The sequence below is a fragment of the Tursiops truncatus genome, chromosome 2 (genome assembly GCF_011762595.2).
Source record: "Tursiops truncatus isolate mTurTru1 chromosome 2, mTurTru1.mat.Y, whole genome shotgun sequence".
In the NCBI taxonomy this organism is placed as follows: domain Eukaryota; kingdom Metazoa; phylum Chordata; class Mammalia; order Artiodactyla; family Delphinidae; genus Tursiops; species Tursiops truncatus.
This window is the reverse complement of record NC_047035.1, coordinates 1,758,224-1,779,192: the sequence shown is the minus strand read 5'-3', so window position 1 is coordinate 1,779,192 and position 20,969 is coordinate 1,758,224. Positions and strand designations below refer to the sequence as shown.

Below are 20,969 nucleotides of genomic sequence, written 5' to 3'. Positions count from 1 at the left end.
CGCTCCCACCCGCCGCCGTCTTATCTGCTCGCCCAGCTGGGGCCGGGGCCCGAAATTGAAGGACGCCTCTCGCTGCTGACGGATGCTGCGGCTGCCCTCCTCCCAAGCCCATGCCCCAGAGCCCCCGCGTCTCCCACCCTCCCAGCTCCCCGCGAAAGGGCAGCACGTGTCTGGAACGTTCCTCAGTTTATTATCGTATGAGAACTGCTCTGGTGGGAACAGCAGGAGGCCCGCAGGCTTGCACCCCCTCCACGGGACCGGGCTGGTGAGGAGCCCTGGGCGGGGGCCCTGGAGCCCACATTCCCCTCCGGGCTCCGCACCTGACTCTGGGCAGCCTTGGGCAAGGCCCTTTCCCTCCCTGGGCCTCAGTTTCCCTGGGCTGGACAATGGGGCCTCTGCCTGCTCGAGGCTGCCATGTGCGAGGGGCCGAGAGAACGGGACCCTGACCCTGGGCTCAGCGCCGGGCTCCTGAGGGTCGAAGGCCAGGCCTGCCGCCCAGACGCCTGCCCCCTGCCCATGGCTGGAGCAGAAGGCCTGGGAGGCCTTTGGTCCCTGCAGAGCAGCAGCCTTTAGACCCATGGAGAGGCTGATCGTCTGGGCAGTTCTCGGCACGGCAGGCACTGGCCCCACGGAACTGCCCCCTTCACGCTCCACGGGGCTCAGGAGCCGCCCTGGGCGTGGAGAGCAGGCTGGGCTCACGTTAGGCCTCTGAGACTTTGGGGTGAATGAGATGGAGGTTTCCTTTCCCCAAAGGTTAGGGATCCAGAAGGCTCAGTCATTCATTCACTCACTGACTTGCTGGGCCGTGGGCCAGGGCGGTGCCCAGTAAGGGGCTCGTGAGGCTGGCTGGCCAGAGGACGCCGCCCTGGCCGCTCCTGGGACCCAGGATTGCAGGTTCCTGGTGACCCCCCAGCTCTGCCCCGTCTGCCTGGAAGGCCCTTCCTCCACCTGCCCTTCCCCTCTCCTGCACTGGCGTGGCCTGCTGGGCTCTGGAGGCCTCTGTCCCTGCAGGGTCCTCTTCGCCCCCTGGACCCCACGCCCGCCACGGGGGCTGGCTCAGGCTGGAGCTGCGCCCCTCGCCTGAGCGAGCTGGGAGAGGGGGCAGGGGACGGGACTCCGGAGGCACCAGACAGAGGCCGGGGGGTCCGGGGAGGCTGGGCCGGGGCCGTGGCCTGCAGGTGGCCGGAAGGTGTGCATTCGGTCCCTCTGTCCTCGCAGTCAACCGGGAGCTGGTGCGGAAGGTCCGTGGGCAGGGCCGGCTGGTGGTGCACGGCGGCATGGAGCGCGACGTGGGCCTGCTGCGTCTCTACCCCGGGATCCCCGCCACGCTGGTAGGGACCCCGGCCCAGCCCCCGCGGTGCCTGCCTCCTGTACCCCCTCCCCTCCCCACCGTCGTGTCACTGGGACCTGCAGCCCCTCCGCTGCCTTCTCAGCCCGTTCACCTTACTTGTGACCTGGGCTTGTCCCTGCGGGCGTCACAGCACGGGTTCCGAGGGCTCCTCTGAGGCTGAGGGGGTGTGGCCCTGGACTCTGCTCTTTCTTGTGGCCGCTCTGGTGGTCCCTGCTGGGGGACCCCAAGGGGTCCCCACCCCTTGGCCACCAGCTGTTCCTGGGGCGGACACGGCGCCTGCCTCCGTCCTGCCCAGTGAGTCAGGCCCAGACGCTGGGCTGCCAGTTGGATGGAGGGGTCTCGGGTAGAAGCGCCTCTGGGCGTCTCTGGCACTGAGTGCGGGGCTGCAGGGGCTCAGAACACGCTTGCTTCAGTGCTGTGACTGGCGGGGCACTGCGGCCCCCTCTTCCACCCGACACACGTGGCTTCCCAGGTGTGTCGCTGTAGCTGGGGTGGCCTGGCATCGGGCTGCCTTTAACCTCTGGGCCACAGTCTGTGAACTGGAGCTGCTCCCCTCCCAGGGCGCTGGGGACAGACGGGGTTTGCTGGAGGCGTGCTCCAGTGAGGGCTGCCCTCGAAGATGAGGGTCGTCCCGGGGGCTGGTGGCCGGATCCCACGCACGGGTCTCACGTCGTGTAGTAGCCAGAGGCCACTGCACGAGGCTGCCATCCTAAGTGGGGCTTAGCTGCACAGGCTCCTTCTGGGAACGCATGCCGGCCTGTGAAGTCTTTGTAGAACGTGCCGTAGCTGGGGGAGTGCAGAGCCATACGCTGCGCTGAGCTCAGGCGGGGGGACGGGACCCCCAGGGCTTCGCTCGACGGGGACTTCCGGGCTGTCGGGGCAGGGCCTGCTGCTGGTGACCTAGGCTCCAGCGGCAGCGGGTCCTGGTCTCCAGTCTCCCCGTTCCCGGGTATCTGCCAGCAACAGGTCTGCTTTCACCTTTGGCCTCTACCTGGAGAAGCAGAGGGAGCCAATGGCAGTTCTGAAAGGCTCTGAGTGGGGCACAGCCAGAGGGCTGGACGCCTGCTGCACAGGCCAGCAGCTTGGCCTCTGGGCTCCCCCTGTGTAGCAGGTTCAGGGACAGACAGTGCTCAGCCCTGGGGCCTCTGTGCTGACACAGGGCACGGCTGAGCGGGGCAACAGGTGTCCCCGCAGGGTGGCCTCTGAGGGGACCATCCTTGTTTGAGGTAAACCTCAGACCCCGTCCTCTTCTTTTTTTTTTTTTTTAATTAATTAATTTATTTTTGGCTGTGTTGGGTCTTCGTTGCTGCACGCGGGCTTTCTCTAGTTGTGGCGAGCGGGGGCTGCTCTTCGTTGCGGTGTGTGGGCTTCTCATTGCGGTGGCTTCTCTTGTTGCAGAGCATGGGTTCTAGGAGTGTGGGCTTCAGTAGTTGTGGCACTGCGGGCTTAGTAGTTCTGGCGTGCGGGTTCTAGAGCGCAGGCTCAGTAGTTGTGGCTCACGGGCTTAGTTGCTCCACAGCATGTTGGATCTTCCCGGACCGGGGCTCGAACCTGTGTTCCCTGCACTGGCAGGTGAACTCTTAACCACTGCGCCACCAGGGAAGCCCCCGTCCTCTGTCTTCCGAGTGGAGCCTTGCAGCCTCGTGGGACGTGCGGACAGCACCCTGGCTTAAGCAGAACCCTGCATGTGTGTGTGTTTAGCTGCAGGGCCCTTTCCCCACACACTGGCTTGCTGGGAGCATCACCTGTTGTGTGTCAGACGGGGCAGAGCTTTGGACCGGATGGAGGGGCCAGGGGCCGGGAGGGGCGGTGTGGTGGCCCAGCTGGGATGGGGGCCCTTCGCTCCGTGAGACCTCTGATGGCCTTTCTCATCTCCAGCTGGCTCCTTGTGACCTCTGACCCATTTCCACGGTGTTTGTGGCCTTAACACTTAGAAGGGGACAAGGTTCCCTTTGGGGGGATGTGTTGGGGAGCGTGGCGGGCACTGAGGGTGCAGGGCCAGCCTGTTGGTCCCATTGCTGGAGCAGGAAGCCAGGCCCCTCACCCTTGCCTCCCGGCCCCCGCAGGTCCGGGTCTTCCTGCAGCCCCCCCTAAAGGGCGTGGTCCTGGAAACCTTCGGATCGGGAAACGGGCCCACCAAGCCCGACCTGCTCCAGGAGCTGCGGGAGGCAGCTGAGCGAGGCCTAGTCATCGTCAACTGCACCCACTGCCTTCAGGGCGCCGTCACCTCGGACTACGGTGCTGGCACGGTGGGGCGGGGACACCGAGGCCTTGGGAGGGAGGGCAGGGGCAAGTCCGGCTTGACCCCGTGCCCCGTCGTCCGCCGGTGCCTCCGTTCCTGCAGGCCCTGGCGGGAGCCGGCACCATCTCAGGCTCCGACATGACATCGGAGGCGGCCCTGGCCAAGCTGTCGTATGTGCTTGGCCTGCCGGGCCTGAGCCTGGATGGCAGGAAGGAGGTGCGTGCCCCTCCGGCCGGGGACCTGGGCCTGCACTGGTGGGCGGCGGGGCCCAGTCCGGGGGATGTGTGCCTGGGTCTGGAAGGGGGGCGAGGACGGGGGGGCTCCCCCGATCGGTTGCCAACCCCAAGCCCGGGCACTGCCTGTCCTCCCCTTGAGGAGCCCCAGGTCTGGCTTGGGCTAAGGATCCCCAAACTGTCCCAGGGTATCCCCTCCCTCTTGCTTTTCAGGCTGGCCTCAGACACGGCTGTCCCTGGGCCCTGGGGCTGGGCAGAGGCCACAGGGGCCCGGGGAGACCCTGAGCTGGAGGGCTGGAGGGTGGGGCTGGCCTGGTGTGGGGATCTGCCTGGGGTTAGGCTCCGGCCTCAGGCATGGAGCCCGAGGGAGGAGTTTCAGGCCCTGGGCAGCCCTCTCCCGGGGTCTGGGGTGCCTGGCCTGCGAGGTCTGTCTGGGCTGCTGGGCCCGGGCCCTGATGGAGCTGGCCCGGGTCTCCGTGCGCCCCCCCCCGCCCCGGCAGCTGCTGGCCAGGGACCTGCGCGGGGAGATGACGCTGCCCGCCACGGACGAGCTCCGGCCCTCTCTGCGGGACAGCACGCTGGGCCGCGGGGTCGCCCAGCTCCTCAGTCTGAGCCAGGTACTGTCCAGCGTGGGCGAGGGGGTCTGGGCGGTGGGTCCCTGAGGGATGGGCTCCCGCCCCCTGGCATTTTGGTGCCAGGAGCAGAAAACCACCAGGCACGAACTGGTTCTGGGCTCGGGGCCACAGTGGGGAGGGTTTGCAGGGACTCGTGGGCCAGCGTGTGGGAAGGGGCCGGGCAGTCGAGAGGGGCCCTTGCAGCGTGCACACGGTGCTCAGAACGTGGCCGCTCACCCGGTGGGCAGCCGGGCCGGGCCTGCTGGCCCTGGTGCAGGGCCGCCTCGTGAGGGGGGCGCTCTCAGGCAGCATGGGCGCTCCGTCCGTCCTGCTGCTGGCGGGAGAGAGGTGTCTGCTCTGGGGTCTCCCTGGGAAGAGGGGCCAGGCTTGGAGCTCCTTCCCCTTCTCAGCCAGGGTGCCCAGGCCCAGGAAGGGACCGAGGACTTGCTTTAGGGCCTGGGATCTGAGATTTAAGCTGGGCCAGGCTCACGGGGGTGACTGGGGCCTCCTGGTGCCCCACCTTACCACCACCCCCAGCACTGGCCTCTGGGAGAAGTGTCCAGACCTGGTGCGCCTGGCAGGAGACGGGCACTGTGTCCCGTTGCTGACCCGGGTCACACCACGTGCCTCAGTTTCCCCTCTGCAGAGTGAGGGTGGGAGAGTGGAGAGTGGCAGGAACTTAACCTGTTTGCCAGGGATGGGCAGCAGCCAGACGTGTGCGGCCTGTCGTCACAGTGGATGCCTCGGGCCTTAATGACTCCAGATCTCAGGCCCCGCCATGGTGCCTGGCGCGGGGATGCCTACGGGGGCCTCTGATGGGACCCCCAGCCGTCTGGAGCCTTGGGGAGCTGTTAGGCGACCCCAGCACGGGGTCCAAGTGTCCCTTCCTGCTGGGAGGGCCAGGCACCCCTTCCCACCCTCCCCCAGGCAGGTGCCCTATGAGTTACCCCTGCCTCCTGGCCCGCAGGAGAGGCAGGCGAGGACGTGGGTCTCAGCGGGCGGGTGGCAGGCCCCGGTCACACAGCTGATGGGACAGAGCCAGGTGGTGGCCTGTGTCCTGCCTGGACTTTGCTCCCAGGGCTGGGGGTCCCGAGTAGGCCTCGGATGTGGTGCCTAGCCCCTTCCTTTTACCATGTCGAGACTTGAGGGGGCGCTGGACCCCATCCTGGGACTCACTGCCGGCGCGGTGTGTGGACCAGCAGGGTTCCCACGGGCCCTGCGCCCCACCTCTGCCCACCTGTTTCCCTGCTCCTGGCCCTGCCCACTCCTGGGGGTGGTGAGGACCCCAGGAAGTGGCAGGGGTCCCAAGGTGCTGCGGCGCCCCTCACCCCAGGAGGCTGAGGACGTGCGAGATGCCCTGGTACCCAGCCTGGCCTGCGCCGCGGCCCACGCCGGCGACCTGGAGGCCCTGCAGGTGCTTGCGGAGCTGGTGAGACCCTGCCCGCCCTCGGGGACCAGCTCCACCTGCACCAGGCCCCGGGGGGTGGGGCGCTGCCCAGATGTGGGCAGGACTGCCTGTCCCGGGGCTTGCTCACCTCCCCGCAGCCGAGGGGGGCACGTGGCTGTGTCAGGCCCCCCTGGGTGCACCCCGACCCTGTCCCTTCCCTGTGGCCTACCCGGCCCTGTCCGGCCTCCCCTCAGTGGGTGGTGATCCCTTGCACCGCCCCAGGGCAGTGACCTGAGCCTGGAGGACTTTGGTGGTCAAACTCCGCTGCACTCGGCCGCCCGAGGGGGCCAGGCTGGGGTGGTCACCATGCTGCTGCAGAGAGGGCTGGACGTGAACGCACGGGACAGGGATGGCCTCAGCCCGCTGCTGCTGGCCGTGAGGGGCAGGTACTGGGCTGGGGGGGGGGGGCGCTGTGGCGGATGTGCGGGCAGGGGTGCCGTGCGGGGCAGGGCCTGGACAGGAATGCCTCAGAGGGGGCCTTCGGTGTGCCTGTGGTCACACAGCACCCCCAGGCACAGCCAGGTGGGACCAAGGACGCCTGCTTCCCGGAGCCTCGCCCACCTCCAGCTGGGCCCTACAGACTGGGAGGACTGACTCTGGGCAGGGTGGTCAGGGAGGGCTTCCTGGAGGTGACCACCAAGCTGAGCCAGGCAGGCCCGGCAAGACCCTGGCACGGAATTTCTAGAAAAGGAAAACGCTTACAGAGCACAAGGGGTCTCATGTGTGTTCCCTCCGTCCTCCACCTGAGGGGCTGGGGGTGGGGCAAGGGGAGAAACCCCCAACCCAGCACTGGGATGGAGCAGGTACAGAGCGGGTGACATAGTGCCAGACGTTGGGCTGGGTGAGCACAGGTCCCCAAGGGGGCAGGCTCAGCATGCATGCTAGTGGGGGGTCCCCCAAGCTGGCCCCATCCAACAAACCCTGGCTTTTTAGGGCAGGGCCCCAGCCTGGGTTTTTTGGGGGGCCCCCACCCAAGTGGAGAGTTGCAGAGCTGAGCTCTTGCTGAGGCCCGAGGGCCCTGGGCAGTCGCTGTGGGCACCTGACGTCTGGTTCCTTCGAGGAGGAGCAGAGGCCCCCTGCCCTGCAGCAAAGGCCAGAGGCTGGGGCCCCCTGGAGGGGCCGCCCTGTGTGCTCACCTGTGACGCGCACTGCAGGCTGGGGCGGCGGCACCTTGCAGGGCGGGTTGTGTGAGGATCGACGTGAAGGAAAACACACGAGCTGGTGGTCACCACCCGGGAGCCGGGGTCACAGGCTCTGACCCCTTCCCTTGGGGTTGGGCCTGGCGGGCGGGCAGCCAGCCAGCCGAGGCCGGAGGAGCAGGCATCGGGGCTGGTGAACACCTGTACCCGTGTCCTCTGCTGGGGCGGCCGTCTCCTTGCCCTCCCAGGCCCGCCTGGCATCTCTCCGAGGGGCAGGCCTCTCCTGCTCTGACGGCGGATGGGCACGGGTGGGGCCTGGTAGCCACTTGGCCCTGCATTCTAGGGGCTTACGTTGCTCCGAGGCCTGGAACTTTCTGGGAAGACCTAGGGGCAGGGGCGGGACCACTCTCCCACCTGTTTCCCCGTCCCCTGCCCGGCAGCTGGGAGGGCCATCACATACGTGTGTGTGTGAGAGTGTGTGTGTGAGCGTACTGGTGAGCACGGGTGTGAGGGTGTGTCTGGGACACGGGGGTCACAGGCCTTGCTTTCCATCTCTCGTAGTCTTGCTGTTTCCGAATGCAGAGCTGGTCTCGGTTCAGCGTCTGCCACAGGCCCGGGCCCTCCCCAGGGGCTCTCGGCCTGCGGGACCCTGGGTCATTTCTGGGGGTCTCATGAGTCTTATGGAGAGCCCAGGCCACCAGACTGCTCAGCTCAGCCCTGGGCCAGGGCGCCTCACCCTTGGGGCAGTGGGCAGCAGGGTAGCCCCTCCCTCCCAGCCTCCTGGGAGCATCAGAGGGTTCTCAGAACAGGTCGGGGACCGAGGGGGAGGGCTGCACGTGGGGTGTGCCCGTGGCGCCCAGGCCGGGTGATCTGGCTGGGGACTCTGCGGCTCACACTTGGGTGTGGGTGGCAGCATGGTGAGCTCACCCCGTCCTGGTCCCACCCGCTCGTCCCCAGCTGGCTGTCACGGCAGCTCCCTCGCCTCCCGAACCGGTCTCCCGGCTCACCCCCCAGCGGGCCCTGCTGTGCCCTGGAGGGGCTGGCCTCACCCTGGAGGGCTCCGGGGGGGTGGGGGGGCCCCACTCTCCTCCCCAGCTCCCTAAAAGCGGGGTGACCATGCAGTTGATGGTACACCCCCAAACTGGGGAAGGGGCAGCCTCGGGGCTCTGTGCTCTCTGTTCCTGGGCTCGGAGCCGGTGCCTTGACACCCACAGGCCTCTGGGCCCCGCTCCGGGCCAGCCTGACGCCCACGTTCTTCCGTCAATGTCTCATGCCCACCCCATCCCCAAGGGCAGACTACTGGCCCAAGGGATTCCGTTTTCCCAGACTCGGCCCTGGCGGGTGTGAGCTCGGCAGGGAGACTCCTCCAGGGTGGGCCTTCCGGAGGTGCCCAGAGCGGGGCCTCGGGGCCTCTGGCGGGGGTGCTGCGGACGGAGGTGCTGCACAGCTGGGGCTGACTGACCGCCCTCCGGCGTGGGTCTGGGTGCTGGGGACCGAGGTGGGGTGGCCCTAGTCGGGGGAGGGTGGGTTCCTGGTCTTGGGCACAGGACAAGGCCCTGCTGGCGCCTCGCAGAGGCTGCGGCGGGCAGGCGGTCACCACGCTGTTTCTCACGGCAGGCATCAGGGTGTCATTGGGCTGCTGCGGGCGGCTGGGGCCTGCCTGTCCCCCCAGGAACTGGAGGACTCGGGGACAGAGCTCTGCAGGTGAGGGTCGCAGGCATACCTGTGCTTCCTGGGACGCGGGCTTCAGAGGGGAGAGAGCCCATCGTGCACCCGCTGGGCCCTTGGAGCACTTGAGGGTGGCGTCTGTTCCTAGAGAGGGAGCAGTCCAGCAAGGGGGTGCGTGTGAGAGTGTGCGTGCGTGTGTGTGGGTAGAGGAGGGCCGTGGAGGGGTCGGCCGGGAGGGTGCCTGGGCTGCGTTTGGGGAGGTTGGGGGCACGGGGTGGGGGCAGGGCAGTCGGCAGCTCTCACCCGTGGGGAGGACACCAAGGCCCAGCAGCTACCCTGCCCTGGTCGGCGTTCGGCTGTCAGCTGCCAGCAGGACTCTGACCCCAGCCGCTCTGAGTGGCCACCAGGCAGACCTGGGGAGGCTGAGACCCGGGAGGGGTGGTGGTAGGCTGGGCGGGGGCAGGCCCAGGGCTGCCAGCCTCCGCTCCTTCCTCCGTCCCCGGGACCCTCCCCGTGGCTCCCCCCCACCCCGCCCTGCCCACCAGCCCCTCCTGTGTCCAGCCCGGGCTGCCCTGGGCAGGTCTGAGGCCTCTAGGAAGGGAGGGGCCGAGGGGGGGGCAGGCTGGGGGCCGGAAGCGCCTTGGAAGTCAGAGCCCCCAGGCGTGGGCTGGGTGACAAGGGCGGTGTCTTAGACCGTGGCTGCTGTGGTGTGAGGAGGGGTGGCTGCCTGCTCTCCAGGAAGAGGACCTGAAGCTCTGGCCCCCTCGTCCCCACCGGCCAGCATCCCCCCACCCCCGAGCCTTGGAGGCCCCCGTCCTAGACACAGTGGGGTGGAGAGAGCCCACTGGCCTCAGCCCCTCCCTCCCTGGAGTGCAGCGTCCCTGGGGGGACGAATCCTGCTGGCTGACCTGCCTCTTCTCAGCACTGACAGGGCTAAGGCGGGCGGGGCTGGGGGGGTCTCAGATGTGCGGGATGGTGGCGGGGCCCAGGCGGGGAGGGTCTTGGCTCTGAAGGGACTTCTGGGGTGACTTGGTTCAGAGCTGCACCCCAGGTGGGCCTCGACGGCTCCGTTGACAGATGGGGCAACAGGCAGAGGGGGGAGGTGACAGCAGCTCCCACGGGAGTGGGTCATCCGACCTGAGCCGCTTGGCTGGACTTGTGGGGGGCCCTTGGCCAGCTCTTCCAGGAGGTGAGCGTGTGTGGGAACCAGCACGAGAGGCCTGCAGGCAGATCTGGGGGCGGGGTGGGTGGTGGCGCCCTCAGCGTCAGCGTGATTCACCTCAGGGATGACCCAGCGCCGCTTTGGGGGCTGCTGCTGCCGTTTCTTGACCCAGAGGGAGTCCCTAGGGCCCCGTTGGGGGATGGCCCTTCCGCCCGGCAGTCCTGGCCAGCACACCTGGCTTGGACCCCTTCCCTGCCTGGTCCCAGGGTGAGAGCAAAGGGAGGATGCAGACGACCCCACGAGGGCCCAGGAGGTGCGCTGTGAGTCCCCCGCCACCTCCCTAGGGCAGGCAGGCCCAGGCCCCCTCCTACCAGGACCCCCCCACGCGGCCTGCCTCTGTGGGCCCCGCCAGGGAGAGCTGTGTTGTGAAATATGAAACTGGCGGGCGGCACTCAGCCGGTGGGGTGTGTGTGGTGTGCACGTGCGTGCATCCTCACGCGTGTGCCTTCGTGTGTGCACCCTTGACCTGAGTCCCAGTCACCCCTGCTGGGTGAAACCAGACTCCAGGCCGTCAGCTGGCCTGCAGCGACTCCTGCGCTCCCGCCCCAGGGCTCGGGCACTGCTGGGTCAGCTGCTGGGGGCTGGCTTTGCAAAAGTGCCGGTGGGCAGATGGACATGTGCCCGGTGGTCTCTGACGGCTCCCCGTCCTCCACTCCCCCTCCCAGGCTGGCATCCAGGGCAGACTGTGAAGGCCTGCGGGCATGGTGGCAGGCAGGGGCCGACCTGAGGCAGCCGGGCTATGATGGGCGCAGCGCCCTGCATGTCGTGAGTGCCGCCAGTGCCCTCTGAGGCCACCTCGTCCAGGAAGGCCTCCCTGACAGCTCCGTTGGCTCCCGCTTCCCAAATGCCCAACTCCTGCTCTCCGGGTGGATGCACTTCATGTGCGGGAACCACAGGGGTGGGAGGGCTGTCCCTTTTCCTGTCCCAGGTTCCCTCCCAGGGCCGAGACCTGTGGGGACAAGGGCAACGGAGGAGTCATGGGGTCCTTGGTGCGTGGGTGGGAGGGCAGCCTGGTGGGCCACTGGGGGTGGGAGGCGGGGTTCAGGGCCAGGTTGCTGGTCCGAGTCCCTGAGGCAGCCCCTCCCGCGTTCCCCCTCACCCACCCTGCAGGCAGAGGCAGCTGGGAACCTGGAAGTGGTGGCCCTTCTGCAGAGCCTTCAGGGTGGGGTTGGTGACCAGGCCCTGGGCCCAGTAAGTCCCCCACCCCCCTGTGGGGTTGGACCTGGTGGGGACTGTGTCCTGGGGACAGAGCCGGTCTAAGTCAGTGGGGCCTGCAGGGCCCCTCCTGTGGGTGGGGCGCACCCTCTGTGGGAAGCTGCAAACTGCCTGGAGGGAGGGCCAACCCCAGACCCCCTGCTTCCGTCCTGTCAAGCCGCCCCATAGTGCACCCTGCCCCATGGCGCACCCTGCCGTGTTACTGGAGGCCCCAGCCGTGGTCAAGAAGCTCCCCGAGCCTGGAGGGGGCCTGCCCGCCCTGCCCCACCCCAGCAGGACCAGCACCCACTGGGCTGGGTGGGCCAGGTTCCAGCTGACTCCCCACCCCCACCCCATCAGCTGGCCTTCCGGAAAACCCTCCAGGCTGGTTGGGTTTGCTCAGGTCCTTGGGTCCCTCCCCTGTGAAAGGCTGCTTCCCACTGACAGGTGCCCGGGCTTGTCTGTCTGCTCTGGCCCCATACAGTACCTGGGCCTCCACTCCTCTAGAGACCTCCCATTGTCAGGAAGTGCTGCCTGGTGTCTAACCTGAAGCTGTCCTGCTGCAGCGTAAGCCATTCTTTCCTGTTGAGACCTGCTGGAAGGATGACAGCAGACCCACCCCTGTGGCTCTGACTGTGCTGTGCGCCCCCTTCCCCTGCCCCCTCCTCGCTGCTGGAGCTGCTCCCCATCCTGTTTGCACAATGCAGCCTAAAGGTCTTTGTTGGGTCGAGTGGCAATAAAATCTCTCGGAGGGCCGTTCCCTGCCGAGATCTCCAAAGCCCGGCTCCAGTGGGTCTGTCTGGGTCCCAGGACCGTGGGTGTGTGTGTGGGGTGTCAGGCCCCAGGCTGTGGGTCAAAGGGCGTGTCTTCAGCACCCTGGGGGTGAGGGACGGTCCGCCAATCCTTCCCAAGGCACCAGGAGTGAGTGTGAGTGTGGGCCCCTGGGCGGGGTGGGCAGGCTCTTCCCTCCCCAGACAACCTCTGCCCCATCTCCTCTCCTCCCAGACCTCCTCTTGAAGCTTGGGGTCACCTCCTCCAGGCAGCCCCCACCCACATCTGCTTCTGCTGAACTCTCCTCATGGAGACCATCTCTCTACCTCTCCCGGTGCCCCTCATCCGTTCTTCACAGGGGCCTCTGCGGTGTGCCGGCCCCTTGGCCCCGTTCATTGCAGCCCCTGATCTGCTGGTAGCACGAGACCTGCTGCCTCTTATGAGCCAGGCCCATCCTGGGGAGCCTGGGTGGGTGGGAGCGCCCTGCTGTGTGCAGGTGTGGGATGGGCAGGGCAGGCCCGGGCCCGGTGGGTGTGGCTCTCTGAGGCCAGTGTCAGTGCCTTACCAGAGGCCCCCGCTGGGGCTGAAATCAGGTGTTTGGACCCACGGCCTGAACCGGAAGCACCGGAAGCAGTCCGGTGGGGCGACAAGGGCATGATCTTGGGCCTGGGCTGGCCTGAGGCCTCCCACCCCCACCCCGCCCCCGGCCCTGCTGGGCGTGAGGAGCCTCCCCGCTCCAGGTCCCCCACCACCTTGGCCCCTCTCTAACTGCCCCCGTAAGGACTGCCTTCAATCTGTCCGTCTGGCCCCTGAGCTGGGGGCTCAGGAAGCCGCTGGGCCCAGCATGAGGGCAAAGGTGACCCTAAAGAGCTCTCCCTTGCACCCACCATGCAGCTTCTCCCAGAGGCGCTGGGCCGGGGGCGGCTCCGCCCGCACCCCCAGGCTTCTCAGCCCGGTTCCCAGGCCCGGGCTGGCAGCCTTCCAGATCTTGCCCAGACACGGGTGTGCCTGGGTCTTGCACAAACAGGTGACACCACACGAGCGTGGTGGGGCCCCATACCCTGACGACAGCCCAGTGAGCTGGAGCCTGGGGGGAAGAGGGGCCCTGGGGCTCCAGAGCCGGGAGCCCCTGCAGTTGCCGGTGGGCTGGGACCCTCAGAAGGCCAGAGGGCGGCAGGACCATTGGACAAATGCCTGGACAATTGGAGAGCACCTTCCGCATCCCACGACCGGTACCCATCCCCACGTCCTCCGTGGCGCCCGGCACACAGCAGCTCATCAGACACAGCCATCCCCTTTAGCTCTGCTGCCAAGGGACGGGGGACCGGATGGGGCAGAGCCTGTGCTCACGGCCACGCCACACTCAGCGCGTCTCCCAGGCCCCGCGGAGCCCAGATCGTGAGAGCTGCGGTGCCTCAAGTTACCCCACGTGGGCCCTCCCTCCCAGAAAGCCGGCCAGTGGAGGAGTGCCCACTGGAACCCGGTGTCCCAGGGCGAGAGCACTCGCTGCACTGGCTTTTCCCCAAGTGGGTCATCGAGGGCAGGGGAGAGGCTTCTGCCAGCGGGGCGGATGCGGGGAGCTCCCCTCCAGGCCCCCACTTCTCAGGCCCCTCCCCACACTTGGGGGATGCAGAGCCCCACAATGAGCGGCTCCTGGACTGGGCAGGTGTCCCAGGAAGCTCTGGAAAGTCTCAGACATCTGTCTGGAAAGTTCCCCAGGGCCATTCCTCAGAGAGTGGCCAAGTCGCAGCAGGGGAGTAAGGGGCCGCCCTCCTTGCCCAGCGCCGCGCAAGGGGGGGTAGCCCTGCGAATAACAAAGTTGAAGGGTCACCTGCCGGGAGCTAGTTTCCATCCCGCGACGCCCCCGAATGGGCACCAGCCCATCTTCCTTCCCACTTTACAGCTGAAGAAACTAAGGCCCCGGCCTGTGCTCAGGGTCCCAGGTGGGCACGTGGCAGAGCTGGGCTACCAGCCCGCCTGGCACTGCACCGGCCCCCTCACCTCTTGAAGGCAGTGCCACCGGGAGAGGTCGCCGGGCTGGTGGGAAATGCGGGAGTGAGGCGAGCTCGGCGAGGGCGGGGTACACATGCAAGGCGCCCAGACCCCCTCGGGGTCTCGGAGGGGCCGGAGCTGCGTGGCTCGCACCCGGTGATTTCACTTGGGGTGGCGCTCCGGCTCCCACCTGCCCATCTCCTGTCACTGGGATCCCAGGGTTATCGCTGGGAAACATCTCTCATTTATGCCGTTATCCACGTTTACCCAGTGTCTTCCGTCCTTAGATTTCTCAGTCAGGGCCGCCCTCACCCCAGCTACAGGTCACACCTCAATACCTCCTGCTGCGAGTGGGGGCCCCAGGCACTGGTACTGGTCACCTCTTCCTCTCCACTCTTACCAGTCCCCTCTGGTGCCGGCGACAGTGGCAGTGTGGAGGGAGAGGTCTGCCCCGGACTGGGCTGCACCAGGGCCGAGAACAGGGGACAGGAGAGGTGGGGTCTTTCCGCCCATGCAGTGACGGGGTGTGCGTGTGTGTGTGGGGGGCAGGAGCTCCCAAGCTCATTGTCTTGGTTACACACCTCTGTGCCCCCTCCCCCCAGTTCCTGCCCACACACACTGCCACTCAGGCCTGTGGACTCAGCAGAGATGTGGGGTGTGGAGTCCCAGCTCCACCATGGAGCGCCGTGTGACCTCTGAGAAGTCACTGCCTCTCTCTGAGCCTCAGTTTCCCCAACTGCAAATGGAAACGATGAAACCTTTGCTACTCACGTTACTGGGTGCTGGTGCAGGTACACCACACACAGCGTGTGTGACGAGGTCTAGAGGGTCCGTCACACCTCGGTGGCTGCACCCCGACCTGGGACCAGCCTGGGCTCCCGAGCCCAGGGGACACGGGGGTGCAGCTGGTGGCGCGGCCTTGTGTGGCCACCCTGGACTTGGCCAAACGATGGTGACCACCCGCCGCCCCCCCCCACCCCCGGGCCGCACCAGTGGCTCAGGGTTTGGGCCGAGGACTTTAGGGGTCACCTCCCTCCAAATTTTCTCTTTCTTAAGCTTGGACTCTGCCATTAGCCCCCAGTGGGCAGCTCCGCTGCCCCAACATGTCCAGGTGACTAAAGTGGGCAGGCCGGGGTGCACGGGGCTGCGGGGTGCCGGCCCAGGGCTCTGCCGGGCGTGGAGGGGACGGGGACAGGAATGTTGTGCCCTGGCTCCCCTGCCGCCCAGGGTGGGGAGTGTGGGCGCAGGATGGGGCTTCCAGCGTGGGCTCTGAGGAGGGGTCCGGGCTGCCCTCCTTACCCTCTGGGAGGAGACAGGGTCTGAGAACCAGAAACCTGCCGGCGCGTCCTCACCCTCCCTCTAGTTTCACTTTCCATTTGTTCCCTTCCTCCCCTCTCCCACGAAGTTCCCTTTGAAGTGAGAAGGGACACGGATGGGCGTGTCCAGCCGGCCCTCCCGCCACCCATGGGCGGTACCCGGGTCCCGGGCTTCTGCCGGCTCCGGTCCTCACCTGGGCACCAACTCGGCTGCCGTCCCCACCTCCCCGCAGTGAGCCCGGGCGCCCCGGGTCCCTGGCGGGACGGTGCGGGTATGGTCCCCGGGCCCGGAGCGTGGAACCCAGGGGCGCCGGGGGCAGCGGGCCGGGCGGGGCCGGGAGGCCGGTGAGTCAGGGCCACCCCCGCGTGGGCGCGCCGAGCAGGTACCGGGGCCGCGGACGACCGGCCGCGCGACCTGCCGGCCCGGGAGCCGCCCCGCCCGGAAAAACCGGTCGGGCCGGCGCGGCCCGGGCGCATTCCGGCGGCGGGGGAGGGCGGCCACCCGCTTAAAAGGCGCCGCGGCACTGGCCGCCGCCGCACGGACGCACCGCCGGGCATCGCGGGGCCGTGGGCAGAGGGGACGCGCCGCCGGGACGGCTGGGCTCGCGGGGGCTCGTCGGGCGCGGTCGGTCGGTCGGGGCTGGGTCCGGCTGCCGCGCTCCCCCTGCGTGTCCGGGAGTCGGGGCGCGCGGCCGGGGTCCCGGGCGGCGGGGCTCTTCTCTCCACAGCGCGGCGGACGCGGATCGCGCGCTGGGTTCAGTGGTTCTTAACAGTTCAACAGTTCTGTAGCGCAATTGTGAAATGTTTAGGACCACTAGACCCGGCGGGCCTGCACGAAGCGACAGCAATGGAGCGGCCCACGCGCGGCCCGGGAGCAGGGCCAGGGGCGGGGGCGCCTGGAAGGAGCCCTCGGACCCTGCGCCGCGCACCCTAGGCCGGCCCAGGCCCTCTGCACCTCGCCCGGCAGACCCCGAGGCCGGGCCTGGGGCCGAGCGCAGCGGGAGGCGGCGGGGCGTGATGGCGCCGAGCGCTGGGAAGCGCTGGGAAGGGCTGGGAAGCGCTGGGAAGGGCTGGGAAGCCCTGGCAAGCGCTGGGAAGGGCTGGGAAGCGCTGGGAAGGGCTGGGAAGCGCTGGGAAGGGCTGGGAAGCGCTGGGAAGGGCTGGCGTTTGGGCGCGCCGGGCCCACGCTCCTGGCGTGCTGCCTGCGCGGAGAAGCCACTGCTGTCCCCCTGTAGCCCGAGCACCCCCCCACCCCTCCGACACTTAAAACTCCGTCGGCTTCCCAGCCGGGCCCTGGCGGTGGCCGCGCGGGGTGAAGGAGCTCTCCTAGCCCTCGGCCTCCCGGTCCTGGTGACGCGGCGGCCGCGCCCTCCGGGGCGGGAGTGGGTCGTGGGCTCGGGCTCGCTGGGGAGAGCTGGAGCCTTCGCTTCGAAGGGGGCCCGTGCGGGGCGATTGCAGGCGCCCAGTGACAGCGTGTGGAATGAATGAAGGACCCCCAGGGACAGAAACGTGTGGGGGGGAGGAAGTTGGGAGACCACGCCCCAGGTAGGGGAACAGGCCCGCGGACTCGGTGGGTCGGACCGCCTTGGCCAGGGCGTCCCCTCTGCAGTGCGTCCTGGGAGCACGCGCCCGATAGGTCCCGTGGGAGCCGCGGGAGCCCGCGTATCTCTGGGAGGGGCTGGCCCCAGGGGGGGCTCAGCAAAGTGTCACCCCATTCCCACCTCCCGCCAGGGCGAGGCGTCCCTCCCGGAGGATGAGACTGACCTGCTCGGGAGCCTGCCTGGCCCGCGGGTGTGGCGCCACCCTCTGGGGAGGGAAGGTCCCTGCCTCCTTGGCCCCGGGAGTAGGGGAGCCGAAGGGCAGCCTGGATGGCGGGTCGGACAGGCCTGGGTTTGAGGCCCACCGGAGGCGCGCGGACCCGCTGGATGGCTTTAGGCCAGTCACCAGCTCGTGAGTGTGGTGGTGGTGGTTCGCGGGGTGGGAGGGCGGATGCCAGGCCCCTACAGGGTGGATGTGAGGACAGGAGGCGTGGCGCGGAGGGAGAGAGCTGGCCGCACGCAGAAGGATGTGGCCCCAGCCCCGGCTGTGGGCCCTCTGGCTGCCTGGGGGAGGGGGTCGTGTACTCGGCATGAGGGTCCACCTTCCAGCCAGCACCTTCCGCTTTTGCTCAGTAAACTCTACTGCAGCCGCCTCTCGGGAGCACAGCAGGGCCAGGCCGGGTCCACGGTGCTCTGAGGGGTCCAGAGGGTCTCAGCAAGCATGCTGACGCTGTCTCCTGACCGCCAGTGGCAGCTTCATTCGACAGTGTTCTTCCTGCCCCGCCTGCTGTGCCCCCAGCAGCCCAGAGGCAGGGGCTCCCCTGCTGGGGTCCAGGTGAGGGGTCATGGGGTGTTGCCTAGTCTGTGGTCTAGAATCATTTTGTACGATGTGAATATATACATTACAGACTGATGAAAATAAACATATGTTCTAAAGCATCATCGTGTCCCGGGCTGGCTGTCCTTTCTCCCCCGGGCCTCGTCGTGGTCTCTTCTTCCTTCCAGCCCCAGAGGAAGAAAAATGAGGACAGTTGTGTAGGGGGGTGGCCAGGTCCCGACCTGGCCTGGCTGCCAGCCTCTGCCTTGCCTCTGGCCCCGTGGTCTCCCAGCAAGCCCCTAGCCCCTGCCACCAGCTTTCTCTTAGTTGGGGAGGGGACACCTCCTGAAACCTTCTCCCGCCTCCCTGACCCAGGCCCCTGGGCCCCTCCCCCCTTCTGTTTTGAGCTGCTGCCTTGAAGAGCCGGGCTGGGGAGAGGGCTTGGTCCCGGGGCCCCAACTTCAGGTGGCTCCACCTGCTTCCAACCTCACCCCATACTGGCGCCCGGCTGGCTGCTACCGTGCCCAGCCTGGCTGGGCTCTGGTCACCGGGAGGGGCAAGGTTGGAGGGCTTAGGGGCTGAAGTGATGGAGGACCCTCCTCGGCCGTACCCACCCCCCTCCCCCATCCTGGCACAGACTGAGAGTCAGTCGTGGTTACAAGCCTTGCCGCCCATAAGCAAGTGATCGTGGCAATTCCCTCCTCTCAGAGAGCCCATTGCTTCCTCTGGTAGCGGGGCTGGTAGTGCCCATCTCGCGGGGCTCGCTGCAGGGCCGCTCCCAGAGCGCTGATGTGGGCAGAGCTAGAGCTTATCGCAGGGACGGTAATACCTCGTGGGGGAGGGCTGATGGGGGAAGAGCCCAGGTAGCAATGGGGTGGGGTCTCAGCCCACGCCCCCTCGGTCCCTGGGGCTTTCTGTGACAAGCCCTGTCTCTCCTGACATACATTGCCCCCTGCCCCTGCCCCCCGACCCCTCTCCTCTCTCTGGCATTATGCCCAGGGTCCCCAGTACCCATTCTCTTTAGCAATGGAAGCCCCTAGTGTCCACTGGGCACTTGGCCCCCTGGGCTGCTAGTGTGGGGTTCTGGCCTGCTTCTACTTCCTCTTGCCCCTTTCCGGGTGGAACCAGGCCACTGGTGCTAAGCCTGCCCTGGCCTTGCAGACAGAGGGCCACCCTGGGCCGTGGCAGCGCCTCCCTGGATGAGGCTGACCAACTTGTCAAGGTTTGCCTGGGACTTTCAGGTTTTAACACTGGAAATCTCATGTTCTGGGCGCCCTGTTTGTTCAGGGCAAACTGGGACAGCTGATCACCCCACCCTGGACTAGTTCGGGGGATCCACCACCCTGGTTCCTTGAACCACTTACCAGCTTGTCTTTTCCACAAGAGAAATTAACCTTCTGTCTTTTTAAAGCCACTGTTATTTTGGTCTCCGTTGAAGTAGCTAAACCAGTCTTCTGAGCGAGTGGCCTCCAGCTTTGCCATGTGGCTGTCGCCAGGAGGGCTGGAGAAGGTCACCAGGCCCAGGCTCAGAGCAGGATGGACGGGGAACCCACGCCTTGGCCAGGTTCCCAGGTGATTCTGATCGAGGCCCAAGGCCGGGAACCACTGTCTTAAGTAATCGATCTCAGCAAGAGAAAAGAATTGGAGGAATGAGGGTAGACAGACCCCGGAACCTGTGGCTTTTGGAGATGTCCCGAGCCTCTAATCCCCAGGGAAGCAAGAGCCCAGAACAGACACTGCCTGTCGGTCCCTCTGTCCCCAGCATCCCTGCCTGAGTCCCTAGGGCATGGGCAACCTGCTGGAGGCTGCCCCCAGGCTATAGTGAGTCACATCCAAGTGCCCCTGAGGTTGAGAATCTTCATAGAGGAGGAGGGACAGATGACAGTTCCCTACTTTCTCCACACCCTTGGTGACTTGGTGAGTGTCCACTGTGACGGGCTCTCTGAGCATCTGCTGTGGTTCTTGAAGACTGCGGGGCACACAGATGGCAGGGGACATGTCCAAGAGAGCTTCCCTCAAGCCCTCCAGTCGTTGGGGATCACTCTTTTTTTTTTTTTTGGAAGTCTTATTTTATTTTATTTTTTAATCATACCTCATCTAAAAAAATAGCTCTGAAATTGCAATGGATACTACTGAATACACATAGTTGATGACTTTAATCAGGTATTCTTTGTTTTTTTTTTTAACATCTTCATTGGAGTATAATTGCTTTACAATGGTGTGTTAGTTTCTGCTGTATAACAAAGTGAATCAGCTATACATATACATATATCCCCATATCTCCTCCCTCTTGCGTCTCCCTCCCACCCTCCCTATCCCACTCCTCTAGATGGTCACAAAGCACCGAGCTGATCTCCCTGTGCTATGAGGCTGCTTCCCACGAGCTATCTATTTTACCTTTGTTAGTGTATATATGTCCATGCCACTCTCTCACTTTGTCCCAGCTTACCCTTCCCCTTCCCCGTGTCTTCAAGTCCATTCTCTACATCTGCGCCTTTATTCCTGTCCTGCCCCTATGTTCTTCAGAACCATTTTTTTTTATTCCATATACATGTGTTAGCATACAGTATTTGTTTTTCTCTTTCTGACTTAACTTCACTCTGTATGACAGACTCTAGGTCCATTCACCTCACTACAAATAACTCAATTTCGTTCCTTTTTATGGCTGAGTAATATTCCATTATATATGGGGATCACCCTTGTCTTTATTTTTTCAGTGTCTAGAGAGGTAATTAACATATAGTAAAATCTACAATGTATGTTCAAAGCGTACAGTCTGATGGCGTTTGCCCTATGCATACATACATGAAACCATCTGCATTACCAAGGTAAGGAGCAGATCCACCCCCCAACGGGGTTAACGTGGCCCTTTGCGATTACTTCCTCCCTTCCCCAACGCCCCCCACCCCTGACACGAGGTTTTCTTTCTTGGAACATTTTCAAATGCAAATTCAATATCTTGAATGGATATAGGACTATTTGGTTTATCTATTTCTTCTCAGGGGAGTTTTATCAGTTTGTATCTTTCAAAGAATTTGTTTATGTAATCTAAGTTGTCAGAGTTATTGGTATAAAGTTATTCATGATATTCCATTATTATTCGTTTGGCATCTGTAGCATCTGTACAATGTCCCATCTCACATTCTTTTATTTTTTCAAAATTTTATTTATTTATTTATCTGCCCAGCATACGGGATCTTAGTTCCCCAACCAGGAATTGAACCTGTACCCCCCTGCAGTGGAAACTCGGCGTCTTAACTGCTGGACCGCCAGGGAAGTCCCCTCCCCTTCTTCTTCTTTTTTTTTAAACCCAAACTCCCTGATGGTTTTCAGGGAGGATTTTTTTTTAAGATTTTTAAATTTATTATTTATTTTATTTATTTTTGGCTGGGTCAGGTCTCAGTTGCGGCACCAGGATCTTCACT

General features: G+C 65.3%; 2 protein-coding genes across 4 annotated transcripts in view; one reads left to right on the top strand and one right to left on the bottom strand.

The window, feature by feature from the left end:
- The window catches only part of ASPG (asparaginase), a 29,200-nt gene extending 11,534 nt beyond the window's left edge, over positions 1–17,666 (top strand). Inside the window, exons 7-15 of one of the 2 annotated variants that reach the window (XM_073800003.1) lie at positions 1,219–1,331; positions 3,418–3,600; positions 3,696–3,809; positions 4,327–4,443; positions 5,774–5,869; positions 6,110–6,273; positions 8,644–8,730; positions 11,027–11,107; positions 11,635–17,666. In XM_073800003.1, the coding sequence (XP_073656104.1) occupies positions 1,219–1,331; positions 3,418–3,600; positions 3,696–3,809; positions 4,327–4,443; positions 5,774–5,869; positions 6,110–6,273; positions 8,644–8,730; positions 11,027–11,107; positions 11,635–11,743 (1,064 nt within the window). In that variant the 3' untranslated portion in view covers positions 11,744–17,666. Of the gene's footprint in view, positions 1–1,218; positions 1,332–3,417; positions 3,601–3,695; positions 3,810–4,326; positions 4,444–5,773; positions 5,870–6,109; positions 6,274–8,643; positions 8,731–10,581; positions 10,682–11,026 lie in introns of both variants that reach the window. The other variant, XM_033850551.2, reaches the window with a different exon arrangement.
- LOC141277916 (uncharacterized) lies at positions 6,270–15,747 on the bottom strand. 2 transcript variants are annotated; one of them, XR_012329815.1, is made up of 5 exons: positions 15,384–15,747; positions 11,657–11,705; positions 10,640–10,865; positions 8,998–9,116; positions 6,270–8,838 (listed from the first exon to the last, which is right to left on the bottom strand). XR_012329815.1 is itself a non-coding variant. In XM_073800002.1 (4 exons), the coding sequence occupies exons 1-4, from the start codon at positions 15,745–15,747 to the stop codon at positions 9,054–9,056; spliced, it is 702 nt and encodes a 233-aa protein (XP_073656103.1). In that variant the 3' UTR covers positions 6,270–9,053. The 2 variants fall into 2 exon arrangements, 1 of the variants encoding a protein (XP_073656103.1); XM_073800002.1 differs by having other exon boundaries at positions 6,270–9,116.
- Positions 17,667–20,969: the final 3,303 nt, after the last annotated feature.